This window comes from Oncorhynchus tshawytscha, linkage group LG21 (genome assembly GCF_018296145.1).
Source record: "Oncorhynchus tshawytscha isolate Ot180627B linkage group LG21, Otsh_v2.0, whole genome shotgun sequence".
Classification (NCBI taxonomy): Eukaryota; Metazoa; Chordata; class Actinopteri; order Salmoniformes; family Salmonidae; genus Oncorhynchus; species Oncorhynchus tshawytscha.
In genome coordinates this window covers 10,886,167-10,900,864 of record NC_056449.1, presented here as the reverse complement: position 1 = coordinate 10,900,864, position 14,698 = coordinate 10,886,167, and the positions used below count along the sequence as shown (strand labels likewise).

The following is a 14,698-nucleotide window of genomic DNA, read 5'->3' as shown; positions in this document are numbered from 1 at the left end:
AAGAGACTCTGGGAGAGAACCTTCCTTGCCTTCTTAAATACACCTGCAGTGCAGACTGATTGACTATGCAAGCTCAGTCAGAGATGGAAAAACACAACATTTCACTAAGCAAAGTAGATGTGTGTGTGTTTGTGTGTGTGACCCAGCTGCTGTGTCAAGCTGCCCCTGCACTCCCCATGGAAATCTGAGGAGAGACATAGTTCAATTCCATCCATTTCCTTTCAAGTCTATTCAGAGAAATTAGGCAACTGAAATTCAATTAGTGAAGTTAATGTTTTTCATAGAAAATATACTGTATTTCTATTCGTTCCCTAAAGCAATAATATATACGTTTTAAATTAAAATGTCACTGTTAAAATGAGAAACCCACGCAGACTATATTGAATGAGCTGCATGTCCTTTTTACTCCTTACTTGCCACTACTCATCAGTCTCTCCATTTATCCTATCATAGGCAGGTCTCCCCATCTAGTGGTGAAACTGAACAGTAACGCAATACACGAAGGTTTTATAATTGCAAAAGAATACAATGCCAAAACAAGTCAATGGCGAATGGTAAGTAAATCCTAATAAAACACTGCTTTAGCAATATGTCTGAAACTCAAAACAAATGGCAGTACAGAGTAGAAAACACTATTTAGCCAAACATGTTATTAACGGCTACCAGCGCATTGCCTACCGGCATGCCTAAGAGCCTGTTTAAGCTTGATCCTAAAATGTTGTTGGAGGTTCCGTATGGAGGGTGTGACCCATTTGCGAAGCCTCCTGAGCACTGGCGATTTTAGCATGGAAATCCTGGTGGGCAAAAAAAATAAAGGTTGAATGCATGCCAGCAAAGCCAGTACACAACACAACACTAAATAGTATCCACAAACTGTTAGGGCCTACACCAAGCTATCCCAACAGCAGTCCCAACATCTTACCATTTCTACACCTGGTTATCAGTGGAGCCTTGTCTGGCAGCGAAACAGTTCATTCAGCCTCATTTAATGTCTTTAAAAAAAACATAGCTGATATGGCTGAATTGCTTGACAATTGAGATGTACAAACTATGGCATAAGGGATTCAAGGCAATCCGTGATTTTGATTAAGACATTAATGAGTGAGCTACTATTTGTTTAGCACTTTTGAAATGTACAGTGACAGAATTCAGAACATGGGCAGTTGTTACAGTGTTCTCCCTGTACAGCAAGTCAGACCGTAGGATAAATAAAAAGAGCATATAAGCCCTTACAATATTCAATGATTACATTTCTCTAAAACAGGTTATAGGCTACATGTGCACCACCAAGTCAGAACAGTAGGCAAAATTAAGAGGGGTAAATAGAACAAATTATTAGGGTAAGGCACATGTAAGGCACAGCTACATACACTTAGTATTATTTTCTTAGTTACAGTGTGCATATCTCCCTGGCATATAACATAATTTATGCAGCAGCATACAATACATTTTTGGACTCACCTTGTTGTGCTGTGCTCACTTGAACAGGAAGGTGGCATGGCGGGTTTGGTGGGCAAATTTTGTCATCTAAGTCTGGCACTCTCTGGATTTATGGTGCTTTCAAAACGACTGGGAACTAACAAGGTCAAATCATGATGGCGTCATTGATCTTCAGGTCGTAGCTCTAGAAAGAGGCCGGATTTACAATTCCGAGTTGGATGACCGTTCAAAACCTATTTTCCTAGTCAGAGCTTGTTTATTCCCAACTTCCCAGTTGTCTTGAACTCACTGAAGTCAAGTTTTTGCAGTTCCGAGTTAACAGTTGTTTTAAGTGTGGTACAAATCATGCTTCATTGACAGCATGGCCAATGTTGAATGTTTATCATTTTAAACTTGAAAAAGAGCCCCTTTATCCCAGATTTGGGACCACACAGGCACTGTCATTGATTCCTTCCAAACCACTCATTGTTGAATTTGCGATTTCTAACTTGCTGTGTAATGTTAATGTCCAATGGCCGATGAGCACCGATATATTTTATCTATCATTTCTCTTCATTATTTCTCTTCATGTGACAAGGATTAAAAAGGATTTGCCAGTAGATTGTCGACTTGATTCATGATGATGACTGCTAGCTAAGATTTTGGAAGTATGATGTTGACATGATCAGTCCAATCAAAGCTAATGTACATATAACGTAATTTGACGTCATTTTACCTGTGGCCAATAACCTTGGGCCTTCATGGATGGGCATTTCTAATGTAACTCTATGGCAGCATCCAAAGGGTTAGAATTTTCTAGGTCTACCCTTAGACTTGGTGGTGACGTAGTGTCCCCATGAGTGACAGAACACTGAGCAAATCACGGCACAACGCTCCGTATTTTCTGCTGGCTTGCCCCACCACCACATAAAGCACTGAGCTAGGCTGAAACACCTTCCTTTTGGAGCTGTCTTACTCAAGAAAACAAAAAAAGAGACAATTTTCGTATGCGGCTTTATTAACTCAATGTTTGTTTGTTTTTTACATTGTTTGCAAACTAATATGTGACACATATTAATGCCAAAATAACATTTAACTTTCTCTGTAACTTTCTCACTCATCACTATTCATGATTCATTCATGATTTTTCTTAATCATGGCATTATATGGTTTGATTTTGAAATTTTAGAAGCATCTTGTCTACTCACTTAGAAATAGAATTACTCAGGTCATCATTCACCATTCAATTCCTATTGGACAAAATATAACCCAAAATACATCCAAAACAAACTGCAAATACATCCAATGAGTTTTTAAAAGTCACATGCTTGATGTAGTCATTGTGTGCTTGGAACATGGGACCAAATACTACATTTTTGACTACTTCAGTACCCTATAACTATAAATGAAATTTGTCCAAATATGTATTACATCTTCAAATGGGGGGACTATCTCTATGAAGTGCTTTAATTTACAAATGGTAAATCAGATATATATGAACAAAAATTATCCACAAGAATATGAGGTTCAAAAAAGCTGGGGAAAAAACACAAATTCACATCAGTGCTTTTGCTTGGAATCTCCTATTTATCTTGCTATGGAAAAGCTGAAGCACACTTAAAACACACACAAAAATAGGACACATCAGACAAATGATTTCTTGCCTATAACAATCTATAACATAGTTTCTGTAAATAGCTCACTTAATGTTCACACTTCGATTATCAGTCATTATAAAGATGAATGTATTCATTTAATTACCATCCTCAGCTTGCAGCGAACTGAATCCTGTAAATTCCATTCTATGCAGCATATTTCTATGTGCAACGTTCTATACGTTGCGCCCAACTGTCCCGCCTGAAGTTATATTTGAACCAATGGGAATGACAATAAATCTTCAAGGTGACCAATTACATTGCAGATTTTTCACGATGGTCCTTCCTTGACATATGGCCTGCATTTTGGACAACCATGTAGCGATTCAATGTCCCTGCTGAGGACTTAAATATATTAGTATTTGCACCAGCAAATTTGGTGCTCGTCATTTGATTAGATTTTTGAAAGAAAATAAGAGCTGGTTACTTACTAGGTTCCACAGGACATTGCAGCCCAGTGGTGGTCGCGAGGATGAGACAGTACGGATACTAGGGAGAGGCCGTGAGGACGAAATTAAGGAAGGGAGCGGAGGTCTTTCCCTGTCTCGTACTAAACAGCAACCAAGCAGTGTACTGTGGACAGCATTGGAACTCCAACCCGAGGTTCCTAAACGCTATCTGGCTGCTGAAGTGCAGCTTACCCGTGATAAGGCCAGGGACCAGCCGTGGTGGAAGTGGCAGACGCTGGCATTGGGCTTTTGCGACACCGGTATGCTTTATGATGTGGTGTGAGCGAGCCACATTCACATGTAATCCAAAAATGGAGACAATACAAGCCATTATAATATTGTGCATCTTAACTAGCTAGCCAACAACTCCGGTAATGCACAGTTTTGGGGCAGATTACTGATAGAAGCAACAGCCCACATTCATGGCAAGGTAACGTAAGGTTTACTGTCTGAAGGATTTGTCATAAGAAGGCTCCTTATCGAGAGCGAGCATGGAGGGGCGTTGTGGATTTAGCCAACTTTGCTAGTTAGCTCTGCAATACTTCTGCTTTTAACTAGATTTGAAATTGTTTTAACTAAGCGCATACATGTTAACATTTTAACTGTGAGGTTGATTTGTGCGGGTTTACAGAGTTGTGTTGTCAAGGTTTACTTGATTAATGTTTTCACGGGCTATAGCAATCCAGCTAGCTAACGTTAGCTAAGTAACCCGGGTCAAACTCGTGCACCCTAATGAAGGAGTACAAAGTGGTTGTGCTGGGAAGCGGCGGCGTCGGCAAGTCCGCGCTGACTGTCCAGTTTGTCACGGGCACATTCATCGAGAAATATGACCCTACAATTGAGGACTTCTATCGGAAAGAGATCGAAGTGGACTCGTCGCCTTCGGTGCTGGAGATCCTTGACACGGCAGGGACAGAACAGTTCGCTTCCATGAGGGACCTGTACATCAAGAACGGCCAAGGTTTCATACTTGTCTACAGTCTCGTCAATCAACAGTCATTTCAGGTAAAGGGCCTTTATCTGGTGTTACCTGCCAACATGTCAAGGAGCCTGCAACCTCTTGATAGAGTTGTAGCCATGTTTTAAATGGGCCTACTGAGCAATGCCAATTGTATTCATATCATTCAGAGTGCATCATTCCTAAAAACCATTGTTGACAGCCTAATCTCTACAATATAAATCCATAAACCTCTCTTCTACCCCATTTCCATAAGTCTGTCCTCTACACACTGAAAGTTTAAGATCAACAGGTTAGAAGAGTGGCCAAAGGGCTGCTACTTAACCCATTGATATACATTGAAGAGCAAGGCAGCAATAACTGTTGCGCAAACATTTCCCCACAGTTCCTGAGAATATCCTTATATCCATCCCAAAATTCCTCCCCCCTTTGCTCCCCAGGACATCAGGCCGATGCGAGACCAGATTGTGCGGGTCAAGCGCTTTGAGAAGGTGCCACTGATCCTGGTGGGGAACAAGGTGGACCTGGAGTCTGAGAGAGAGGTGGCAGGTGCAGACGGTCGGGCCCTGGCCCAGGAGTGGGGCTGCCCCTTCATCGAGACCTCAGCCAAGAGCAAGACCATGGTGGACGAGCTGTTTGCTGAGATCGTCCGTCAGATGAACTATGCCACGCTGCCAGAGAAACAGGAGCAGTGCTGCACGGCCTGTGTGGTGCAGTGAGGAAGTAGGGGACACTGTCCCCTCTACACCTCTCTCCCAGGTAAGAGACTGAAGCACTACACTTTACCCTCCACACACACATAGTAGGACAAAGAAGTGTAAATGCACAATAGGCTTGTCACTGACAACGGGCAAGAATTCACAGGTTGTGAAAAGATGTATGGACATGGGTGGCAGAAGTGTAGAGTTCATAATGGGTGTACAAAAAATGTACTTGTGGAGGAAGGGAGATGAGAGGATCAGGGGTGGAACAAAATTACAGCTGTTAGATAAAGCAGACAGGGAAGGGGGTTTGCTTCTCAGATTGTTAAAACGGGCTAAACCAATGGTTATCATTAGATCAGATGAAGAATGTGGCGTGAAGAACCCAACTGTCTGAGCAGTGAGCACAAGGGCAGAAAAGAAGAGTAAGAGGCTGACAGTGTAAAGGCAGAGGGACTAGACTTATGAGCCAGAGAGAGGGTAGGTCCCAGACAAAGGAAAACACAGCATCCTGAATATAAATTGATGTTTCAAAACAGGAAGCAGATTTTCTGCACTGTGAGAACTACCCCCCTGCCTTCCCCACACAAACTGCAGACACACATACACATTGAGGTATTGGTCGTTTTTAACTGGGTTTCACAGTTTACATATTGATGAAATGCTAATTTCCTTAACTGTGTAAAGGTCTTAATTACACAAATATGAATGTCTTCATACTGTCTCAACACCTAGTGGTGTCTTTAGTCTTTCCTTTACTCTGTCAGTAAGTAAAATAGTACTTTTTTTGTTCTTCATCATCATTATTTGTCAGGATCTCTCCCAACTAGTTCCTGCTTTGATGACCCAGGAACCACTTCAGCTCGATCACACCTTTTGACCTCTCCAGCTGGCAGTGTTACCTACAGTACCAGAGAGCAGATTCTTGTCTGTCCATAATCCAATTCAAGGGAGTCTTGAGCCTGCCCAACCTTTGATATCTTGACTGTGGAACACATTCACCTGCAGACTCACTGGCCTTCATGGTGACCCGGCCCAGGGAAGACTCACTTTTCAATGTGTAGAGAATGACGGATTGTCTATGGATTTCTATTTTCTCATTTGGGGTTGGGGAGTGCTGGGGCAATGAGCAACGAACTGTTCAGGACCACAGCAAAGCTTTTTGAAGCTGCTCCGTCATTAGTTCCCCTGGTTTTACTTTTTACTTGTATCGATTTATTAAATCTGGTATCTAATTTTAAAGTAATAACGGACATGCAGGTTGAGGACTCGGGTCAGAATTTAATCAAACTGCGGTAAATGTATGATTGCTGTGGTTTTTAGGGCCTAAAACCAACTGTATGGTGGTTATAAAGCAGACCAACCTTCAACTTTCTATTTTTCGATGGGCATGGTCGAGCCAGGTCTCCAAGCATGAGACGTTCACGTTGAGCACTATGCATGTTTGTTTTCTGGTTACCGCTGTGTGGTTTGCTTTAAAGACAGGAGATACAGTTTCCTCTTAGTCATGCAAATGACTAATATGTTACATGGTTTGATCCAATTCTGACCCTAAACAATCTAACTTGCCCTGAACCACATGTCAAACACGATGTACTGAGGGCAGTGTCTGCAGGTTTTTATTCCACTCTTGTACTTTATTGATGAATTAAGGTCAATGATTATTAAGGAACTCCACTCAACTGGTTGCCTTGGTCTTAATTGAAAGGAAAAACCTGCACACACTAGGCCCTCCATGGAAGGAGTTTGACACCCCTGCCCTAAAATGATCTAACTTACATTGTTACTTTTGTTTTTGCTTTTCTCATAACCTATTTATTAAAATATCTAATTGCTTTGTTAGCCAATTATCAACTTTTTTTATATATATACTTGCTTTTGGGTTTGCTTTTGTGACTTTACAGTGTGTTGTTTTTGAAGATGAAAATTAACAGCCTTAAATGATTTCAGTCTTACATTGGTTTCTGTGTGGTTATTGTCTTACTTCCAACTTTTCAATGTAATTACTGCCATCATGTAGTACAAATCTGATACCAAGATTGAAGAACACTGGCCAGAGTGGTATCCTAAGGAGCAAGCTAGATCTACTCAGGGTTTTCTAAAGCTAACCAGCTTCAGTAAGCCTCACATTCCAGCTTCATCTGTACTAAGACAGTGGATATAACTCTAGCAGGCTCGTAACTGCATGTCGCACGTGGTTAGTCGAACGCCAAACTCTTCATTGAGACTGCTGAAACCTCAATGGATTGGGAAGTCTGACACATTTTCATTTGTGCTGAAATCAAAATGAAGGCAAAGTTATCTTGCAAATTCAGCAAGCGTATATGGAGATGACACAATCTTTGCGTCATCTCCTCTTAGTTCTGAAGGATTTGTTGCCGTAGAAATTTACCACGACTAAGGTACATTTGCATGACTGGTTACCTCGCTGAAGGATACCTCTCTGATCAAGTGGTCACACGTTTGGTGTCCTGAATCACTATTGGTAAGGACGTGCTCTTACATTTCTGGTTTAGACTGTTACATTATTACAGATGATGTGATATACTGTAGGACACCTACTCATTCAAGGGTTATTTTTTATTTCCTACGTTGTAGAATAATAGTGAAGACATCAACTGTGGAATCATGTAGTAACCAAAAAGTGTTAAACAAATCAAAAAAAGATTTTAGATTCTTCAACGTAGACACCCTTTGCCTTGACAGCTTTGTACACGCTTGGCATTCTCTCAACCAGCTTCACCTGGAATGCTTTTCCAACAATTATTCTACATTGTTGAAAATAGTAAAAATAAAAAACCCTTGAATGAGTAGGTGTGTCCAAACTTTTGACTGGTACTGTTTTGGGTTTTCAACTGGTACAAGGCTACCTTCAGAAGAGTCTTGTGAGGCTGGTGAGTGTCTTAGAGTAAGTAAGCCGAACTGTTCGGGCGGTACAGACAATTTCTTAAGATTGAATTTTAGGCTGTCTCGTTGTCTGAAAAACGCTGCTTAAACAGACTCATTTTAATTGGGGGATATTTACCATCCCTCCACATTGTAAATATGGCACTGGAATATGGCACTGGAACTGACCTTTTATATAGTATTGTAATGAAACAGGCAGGAAGCAGGCCTCGAACCCTCGACATTCTAGCCCGAAGTCCAGCGCGCCATCGGTGTGTCCCAAGAGCATGCTCAAGCATCAGAGTTGATATCCGTGCTTAAAAACCCAGGGTCGTTACAGTTTGTTATGCTTACTTACAGTACTTTCTCATGTTCTTATTTGTATTGTGTTTTTTGTTCTACGCTATGTTATTTTTAGTATTACTTTGTTCTTGGATTACTACATCGTTGGGTTTAGAGCTTTCAAGAAAGCCATTTCATTGTACTTGTGCACGTGACATTAAAATGTGAAACTTGGTTTAATATTCAGATTAAACCACTCAAGTGGCCTTAAGGTTGGGCCATTTTGGCTGAGACAGGCTACTTACTTTTACTTTGCTCAATATTCGTTTAGAATATGGTGTAGGACAGTTATGATTTTCTATCATGTAGAAAGAATAGTGGCAGCTCTCTATAATATACTGTATTTCTATCTACAATGTTATGTGTGTTACACACAGTAAGGCCAAGTACTGTCACACAATCAGCCACGAGGGGGCAGCGTTATCTTATTTGAAAGCAGATGTTCATCATAGTAGATTCTTCAGCATTTGAGGTGTCTAACCGATTTAAGTATTTTCACATCACTAGCGTAATTTTCTAAATTGTCAGAGGGATACTCCCACTTTTTCTACAGTATTTCAATAATACCACACTTCTTATTCGGCGGACAAAATGTCGAGGCTGCAGGTAAATCTCCAAATCTCCTTTAGGTGGCAGAGTGATGTATTATTGTGAGTAAATAAAAAAATGCGAACGTGACGTCAAGCTACTGACATGTAAACAAACAATCGATATATTTTGGTACAAGACTGTAACATTTGATAACATTAGTTACATGCGTAACCATGAAGAGGGTATTTGTTATTGTAGGAACAACGAGCTTTGATGACCTATTTGAACGTGTTACTTCCCCTGAAGCTGTTCAAGTGAGTATGATCTGTGAAAATGGCTACATAAGCTAGCCAGTTCAAATAGACGGTAAATGTTATTTAAGCAATAAGGCCCGAGGCGGTGTGGTATATGGCCAATATACTACAGCTAAGTGCTTCTCTAACGCACGACGCAACGTGGAGTGCCAGGATACAGCCCATAACCGTGGTATATTGGCCATATATCACAAACCCCTGAGGTGCCTTATTGCTATTATAAACTGGTTACCAAAGTAATTAGAGCAGTAAAAATAAATGTTTTGTCATACCCATGCTATATGGTTTGATATACTACGGCCAAGTACCCAATTGTCATAAATGAGTAAAAGTAAAGATACCTTTATAGAAAATGTGTTAAATATACTTAAATATCAAAAGTAAATGTAATTGCAAAAATATACTTAAGTTGTAAAAGTAGAAATCATTTCAAATTGCTTATATTAAGCAAACCAGATGGCATCATTTTATTTTATTTTATTTACAAATAGCCAGGGGCACACTTTCAGCACTCAGACATCATTTACAAATGAAGCATTTGTGTTTAGTGAGTTCAACCAGATCAGAGGTAGTAGGGATGACCAGGGATGGATGTTCTCTTGATAATTGCATGAATTTGACAATTTTCCTTTCCTGCTAAGCATTCGAAATGTAACAAGTCATTTTGGGTGTCAGGGAAAATGTATGTAGTAAAAAGTACATTATTTTCTTTAGGAATGTAGTGAAGTAAAAGTTGTCCAAAATATAAATAGTCAAGTAAAGTACAGATACCCTAAACAACTACTTAATTAGTGCTTTAAAGTATTTTTACTTAAATACTTTACACCACTGGCTCTAATGCTCTGACTAAACACAAATACACTCTACTCTGCACACGATACAGTTTAGGAAACAATTGTAATTTAACTTTAATATAAGCAGGAAATACTTGTTCAAATACAAAAAATACTTACTGTAAGCAGTTTAGGAAAGTTGCACCCAGTTGTATTTTGAGAAACACAGGAAATGTGGGATGGAATGGTCAGTGGAAATGCGAGTTCAACGTAAAGAGGATGTGTCTTAGCCAAGGTGGCGTGTGAAAACCGCCGGATGCAAGCAAGTGTATCTTTTTGTATTTTTAAAATGATTTCACGCTTATATGAAAGTTAAGCTCCAAAGGTTTGCAAAACTCTATCGCAAATTAGGAGTATTTCTGTTTAGACAGAGCTTTGGGATTAAACATAGCATCAGGTTTGTAGTTCACTTGGGAGCCAGCTGTGATCAGTAACATCCGCTGAGAACCCAAGGGAGGGCCGGTTGTAAACTAGGTATACCCGACTTGGGTTCATGGCCTCGAGCTAGCCAGCTGGCCTCAAAAACTAGACAAGGATAAGTTGTGTAGATGTGCCATACCCTTTCATTGTTCTATTTATAGTAACGTTTCCTTATCTTTCTTGAAGGTGTTGAAAGCCCGCGGCTATCAACATTTGGTCCTGCAGGTTGGACGAAGCTCCATCTTCCCAGATTCAGACAGCTGTCACAAGCTCATGTTAGAGGCCTTTAAATTCACGGATTCCACCGCTGAAGATGTCAAATGTGCCGACCTGGATATCAGCCATGCTGTTGTGTACAATGTCCGAAGAAATAAAAAAGCTAAACTACCAAACAATTTTGCTGGTCTTTTAATGTCGATAATTTATGATAATTTATAATAATGAAATGCCTCTTCTTGTATTCTCAGGGGAAGGTAGTTGTCTGGAGACCCTTGGTGCAGGCAAGCCACTGTTAGTGGTGTTCAATGCAAACTTATGGACATTCACCAGCTAGAGCTGACCAGACAGCTACACCAAGACCTACTGTACTTCACTGCCAGGTCAGTGTAAATCCTCATGTGCAACTTAATCATGAAGACTCACACTTTGTCAATCTAACATATTGTACATTTCTGCTAATGATGTCCCAGAGTTGTCAAACTGATTGAAATTCATTGGGTCAACTTATAAATCTCATTTTGTCTCAAATTTCACAGCAATCTCACTGAGACCTTGAGGACGATGGACCTTTCGGTTCTCTCACCCTTCTTACCTAGACAACCAAATCATTTTGCCAATTTCCTGGACAAGGCCCTTGGTGTTCAATGATTCCAGCGCAGGGAAATATCTGAGGTCGACTCTGTGTTCTTTTATGGTCTCTGGAGATGTTTGCACTCTGAAACTCTCCTCATCTTTGAGATGAACTGGTGGTGGGGTTGGACAGAGGGAAGCCTGGGCCCCATGTGCCCGGCTTCTAGGTTCTCCTATCAGCATGCAGAGCAAACGCCAGAATGCGACGTCAGTCTATGCAAGACTTTAAGATTAAGAGTCTGTTTAAAGGTCTGGCCATGTTCTATTTCATCTAGTTGAAGACAGGCTGATTAGGCATTAGATGCTGACTTTTTAATGGTGGAAGGGGTATGTTTTCAACTTGAAATGATAGGAAAGACACTCACGGATGTAGATACAGTGTATTGTAACTCTCATTTCTATGATTTGTTATGAACAGAACAACTTAAAAATATGTATAATTTGATGTGCTGTTTGGTGTGCTGTTCATATATGCTGTTGTCTCGATTATACTGTTGTTGTTGTCTGAAGTGTAATTAAGCTTCTCCTTCACTCCTCGTGACACTGGTCAGCACACTGTAATAAGGCTGGCATAGACGACAGTGGGGTTGCACTCTGACATGAAAACAAACACCACATCCTGTTCAGATGGAGATTAGCACAGATGGAGCTAGCAGCCTCCAAAATTATAGGATCAAAGTTGTGAAGCCAACAAGAGAAGAGAGCACTCCTGTGAAATCACAATTCATATTATGACTTCATAACCATGTATCCAATGATTCCAATCCATGGAATGTTTCTCAAAAAGCTTTCGTGACTTTAGGCTTCTCATTATCGCAAGGGACTCCGGTTCCTCATCTTCCTGTGTGATGTTCATCTGTATTAAACATGGAGGTAAGGCCAAAGTTATAAAATGCATTCCGCTAGTGTCACATTTGATGTTTGCAGTGTTAGAAACTGTATTTCACACAATTTCTTTATTCTCATCCTATCTCCTCACAGACAATGAGCAGTTTCTGGCCAACACCAACTGCCCTGTGGTTCTCCTGCTGCAGTACTTGAGAGCTAAGATGGGCCTGCCGGAGACAGGTGGGAGTTCAGGGGGGAAGGGTGGGATGGGGGCCTTAATGATGATGACAGCTTCCTGATTGAAATGCTGCTGTGCCGATCGTCTCTTACAGACTAGGGGGGTCTTGATTCTATCCTAAATGTAGTTTCACTGCTGTAACTAAAGCAGGGAATGTGGATGGAGAGCACTGATGTGAGAGTCAGGGATTTGGTTGGGGGGGGGCAGTGGCATGTGAGTGGGGGTTCACCGGTTGGTGTTAAATATTTCACACTGCTCAACTCGAAGGGTGTCTGCTTACACCTGCTGGGTCCTGCCACACTTACCACTGTGTTGCCGCTAAGCCCAGAACAAGCGCCATGCACTAATGAAGCTATCTATCATTATCACTCTCATTAGCACTGAGATTAATGGGGCTTGCTGATGAGTGGGTTTGACTACCGCAAGACTATCAGTAGTAAATCCTGCACTCTGGCTCTGCTCCTCATCAGCCATCTTTATGTTACGCTACATATTCAACCAGTTTTGTCTCTTTCTCTACGTACAGATAGATTTGTCTTAAATGTGTGTGTTTGTGTGTGTGCGCGTGTTTCAGAGCTGGTGGATCTGTGTGATGACCGTGGGGCTCTGAAGCTTCTCTTTCTGTCCCAGCAGCCTCAGGAGTGTGCCAGCCGACTACTTCCTCCCCGCTGCTCCCTCACATTCTGCATTGTTAATCGTGAGTTCTATACATAATAGAAGTAGAACCAATGGAGTGGACAAGGCCTCTATGAAACTATTCCTAGTTACCAAAAATAAGTTTCTATACATGGCTCTTCTTTGTTTTGAAGTTTATGTTTATCTTATCAGGAAACCCAAAGGATGGTGCCTATATTTCCATCACCCCCTTAGTGGCCAACCCAGACCCTGCATTTCTGGGTAACAATAAACTCTGCTTGTTAATTATGTGTGTGCATTCAGATAAAGTATTTCATGTGTGTCTTCTGGAGGATTGATTTGTTTAGCCATTCTCTTAGCGTGTGTACATATGTTGTTCCTGTTTGTATGTGTATCAGAGACTCTGCAGACTCAGACTGACAGCCTGGAGAGGGCTCGTCTCAGACAGCTCCGCTCTCAGGAGGACCGCAGAGCCACGGAGGCGCCCTCTCAGACCCAACCCACACAAACCGTGAGTATGTGTGCTGTGTGTGTGTGTGTGTGTGTGTGTGTGTGTGTGTGTGTGTGTGTGTGTGTGTGTGTGTGTGTGTGTGTGTGTGTGTGTGTGTGTGTGTGTGTGTGTGTGTGTGTGTGTGTGTGTGTGTGTGTGTGTGCACTCCACCAATTATTTGGACAAATAGAAGTATTAGAAGATTGCCAACTTTTGTACTGTGTCCCACAGGCTAAGGGCCGGGGCCGTGCGGTACATATGGACACCCCTGATGATGAACCCTCCAATCGCCGGACTGGAGGCAGGAGGAGCAGGAACTGAAAGAACCTGTCAATTTTACAATAATTGATGTGCATATAAAATTTGAAATGTAATAAAGTGGACACTGAATCTATCTAAGTCTACGCCAGCCAATGGTCATTAGTGTTGAATAATATGGTAGATCAAAATAGAAATATGACTATAGATCTAAATAGAAATCTGTTATACAATTGCTACGCTCCCATGTCTAATACGCTTTATGTTCTGAAAGGAAGAGAGTTTTAACATGGTCCCTTGAAGTTAAGCAATAGATGATGTCACCTTCTGCTTCTGTGATTGGTGGGTATGAATACCTGTTCCTTACCAAGCTTTACCAGTTGGGAAAATTGGATGGAAATGACTGAATTGAGATAAATATATTTAGAAAGGGTGCGAAATCGTGACTGAAGCTCTGACATCAGTGTTTATTTTCCAAGAGTATGAGTTATGTTATGTGTCTTTTAATCTTGCTTTGCTCAACAGGTGTTGAGGTGTTGTTGCAATAATTATGTGTCTTGCAATATGTTCAACATGCACAATTTACTTTTGAAGGCTTTATCAGAATTTAATTTATCTTGAAATGAATTTCCCTTGACCAGTGAGGGATCTTAAATTAGGGGTGGTATGTTGGGGCTATCTGCCAGAGGGACTGAATGAGGGGTGTGACAGTGTGCCATTCTCTTTTCTGAAGGTTTATTTAGCCACCTCTGGTGGGTGGCCTGGCACTTTGAAACAGGAAGTTGTGGGTTAAATGCCAGCAGGTGGTTCCTCCCAGTGTTTGTGGTGTACCATCTTCTAAATTATGTACAAGGCCTGGGTCAGATGGTTTTAATAACAGATAACTTCCCT

The 14,698-nt window shown here is 41.1% G+C and overlaps 2 protein-coding genes and 1 pseudogene across 4 annotated transcripts; all 3 read left to right on the top strand.

Annotated features, from left to right (window-relative positions):
• The first annotated feature begins 3,327 nt into the window (after positions 1–3,327).
• Positions 3,328–7,137, top strand: rap2c (RAP2C, member of RAS oncogene family). Of its 2 annotated transcripts, XR_002948950.2 has the most exons (4): positions 3,328–4,528; positions 4,922–5,240; positions 5,722–5,797; positions 5,997–7,137. XR_002948950.2 is itself a non-coding variant. In XM_024382898.2 (3 exons), exons 1-2 carry the CDS (start codon positions 4,256–4,258, stop codon positions 5,198–5,200), a joined length of 552 nt encoding a protein of 183 aa, XP_024238666.1. In that variant the 5' UTR covers positions 3,329–4,255; the 3' UTR covers positions 5,201–5,240; positions 5,997–7,137. The 2 variants fall into 2 exon arrangements, 1 of the variants encoding a protein (XP_024238666.1); XM_024382898.2 differs by lacking the exon at positions 5,722–5,797 and having other exon boundaries at positions 3,329–4,528.
• Positions 7,138–9,027: 1,890 nt separating this feature from the next.
• Positions 9,028–11,802, top strand: LOC112220920 (annotated as a pseudogene).
• lg21hxorf65 (linkage group 21 CXorf65 homolog) lies at positions 11,396–13,943 on the top strand. 2 transcript variants are annotated; one of them, XM_024382896.2, is made up of 6 exons: positions 12,022–12,230; positions 12,339–12,425; positions 12,998–13,120; positions 13,252–13,320; positions 13,458–13,570; positions 13,781–13,943. In XM_024382896.2, exons 1-6 carry the CDS (start codon positions 12,125–12,127, stop codon positions 13,868–13,870), a joined length of 588 nt encoding a protein of 195 aa, XP_024238664.1. In that variant the 5' UTR covers positions 12,022–12,124; the 3' UTR covers positions 13,871–13,943. The 2 variants fall into 2 exon arrangements, with proteins under 2 accessions (XP_024238663.1, XP_024238664.1); XM_024382895.2 differs by having other exon boundaries at positions 11,396–12,425.
• Positions 13,944–14,698: the final 755 nt, after the last annotated feature.

What these genes read in the sequence shown, in the direction of transcription:
- rap2c (XM_024382898.2), top strand. Translation starts at nt 4,256, where the DNA reads ATGAAGGAGTACAAAGTGGTTGTGCTGGGAAGCGGCGGCGTCGGCAAG. An exon ending in TCAATCAACAGTCATTTCAG is followed by an intron (nt 4,529 to 4,921) that starts GTAAAGGGCCTT and finishes TTTGCTCCCCAG; the next exon opens with GACATCAGGCCGATGCGAGA.
- lg21hxorf65 (XM_024382895.2), top strand. Translation starts at nt 12,125, where the DNA reads ATGGAATGTTTCTCAAAAAGCTTTCGTGACTTTAGGCTTCTCATTATC. An exon ending in GATGGGCCTGCCGGAGACAG is followed by an intron (nt 12,426 to 12,997) that starts GTGGGAGTTCAG and finishes CGCGTGTTTCAG; the next exon opens with AGCTGGTGGATCTGTGTGAT. An exon ending in CCCAGACCCTGCATTTCTGG is followed by an intron (nt 13,321 to 13,457) that starts GTAACAATAAAC and finishes TATGTGTATCAG; the next exon opens with AGACTCTGCAGACTCAGACT.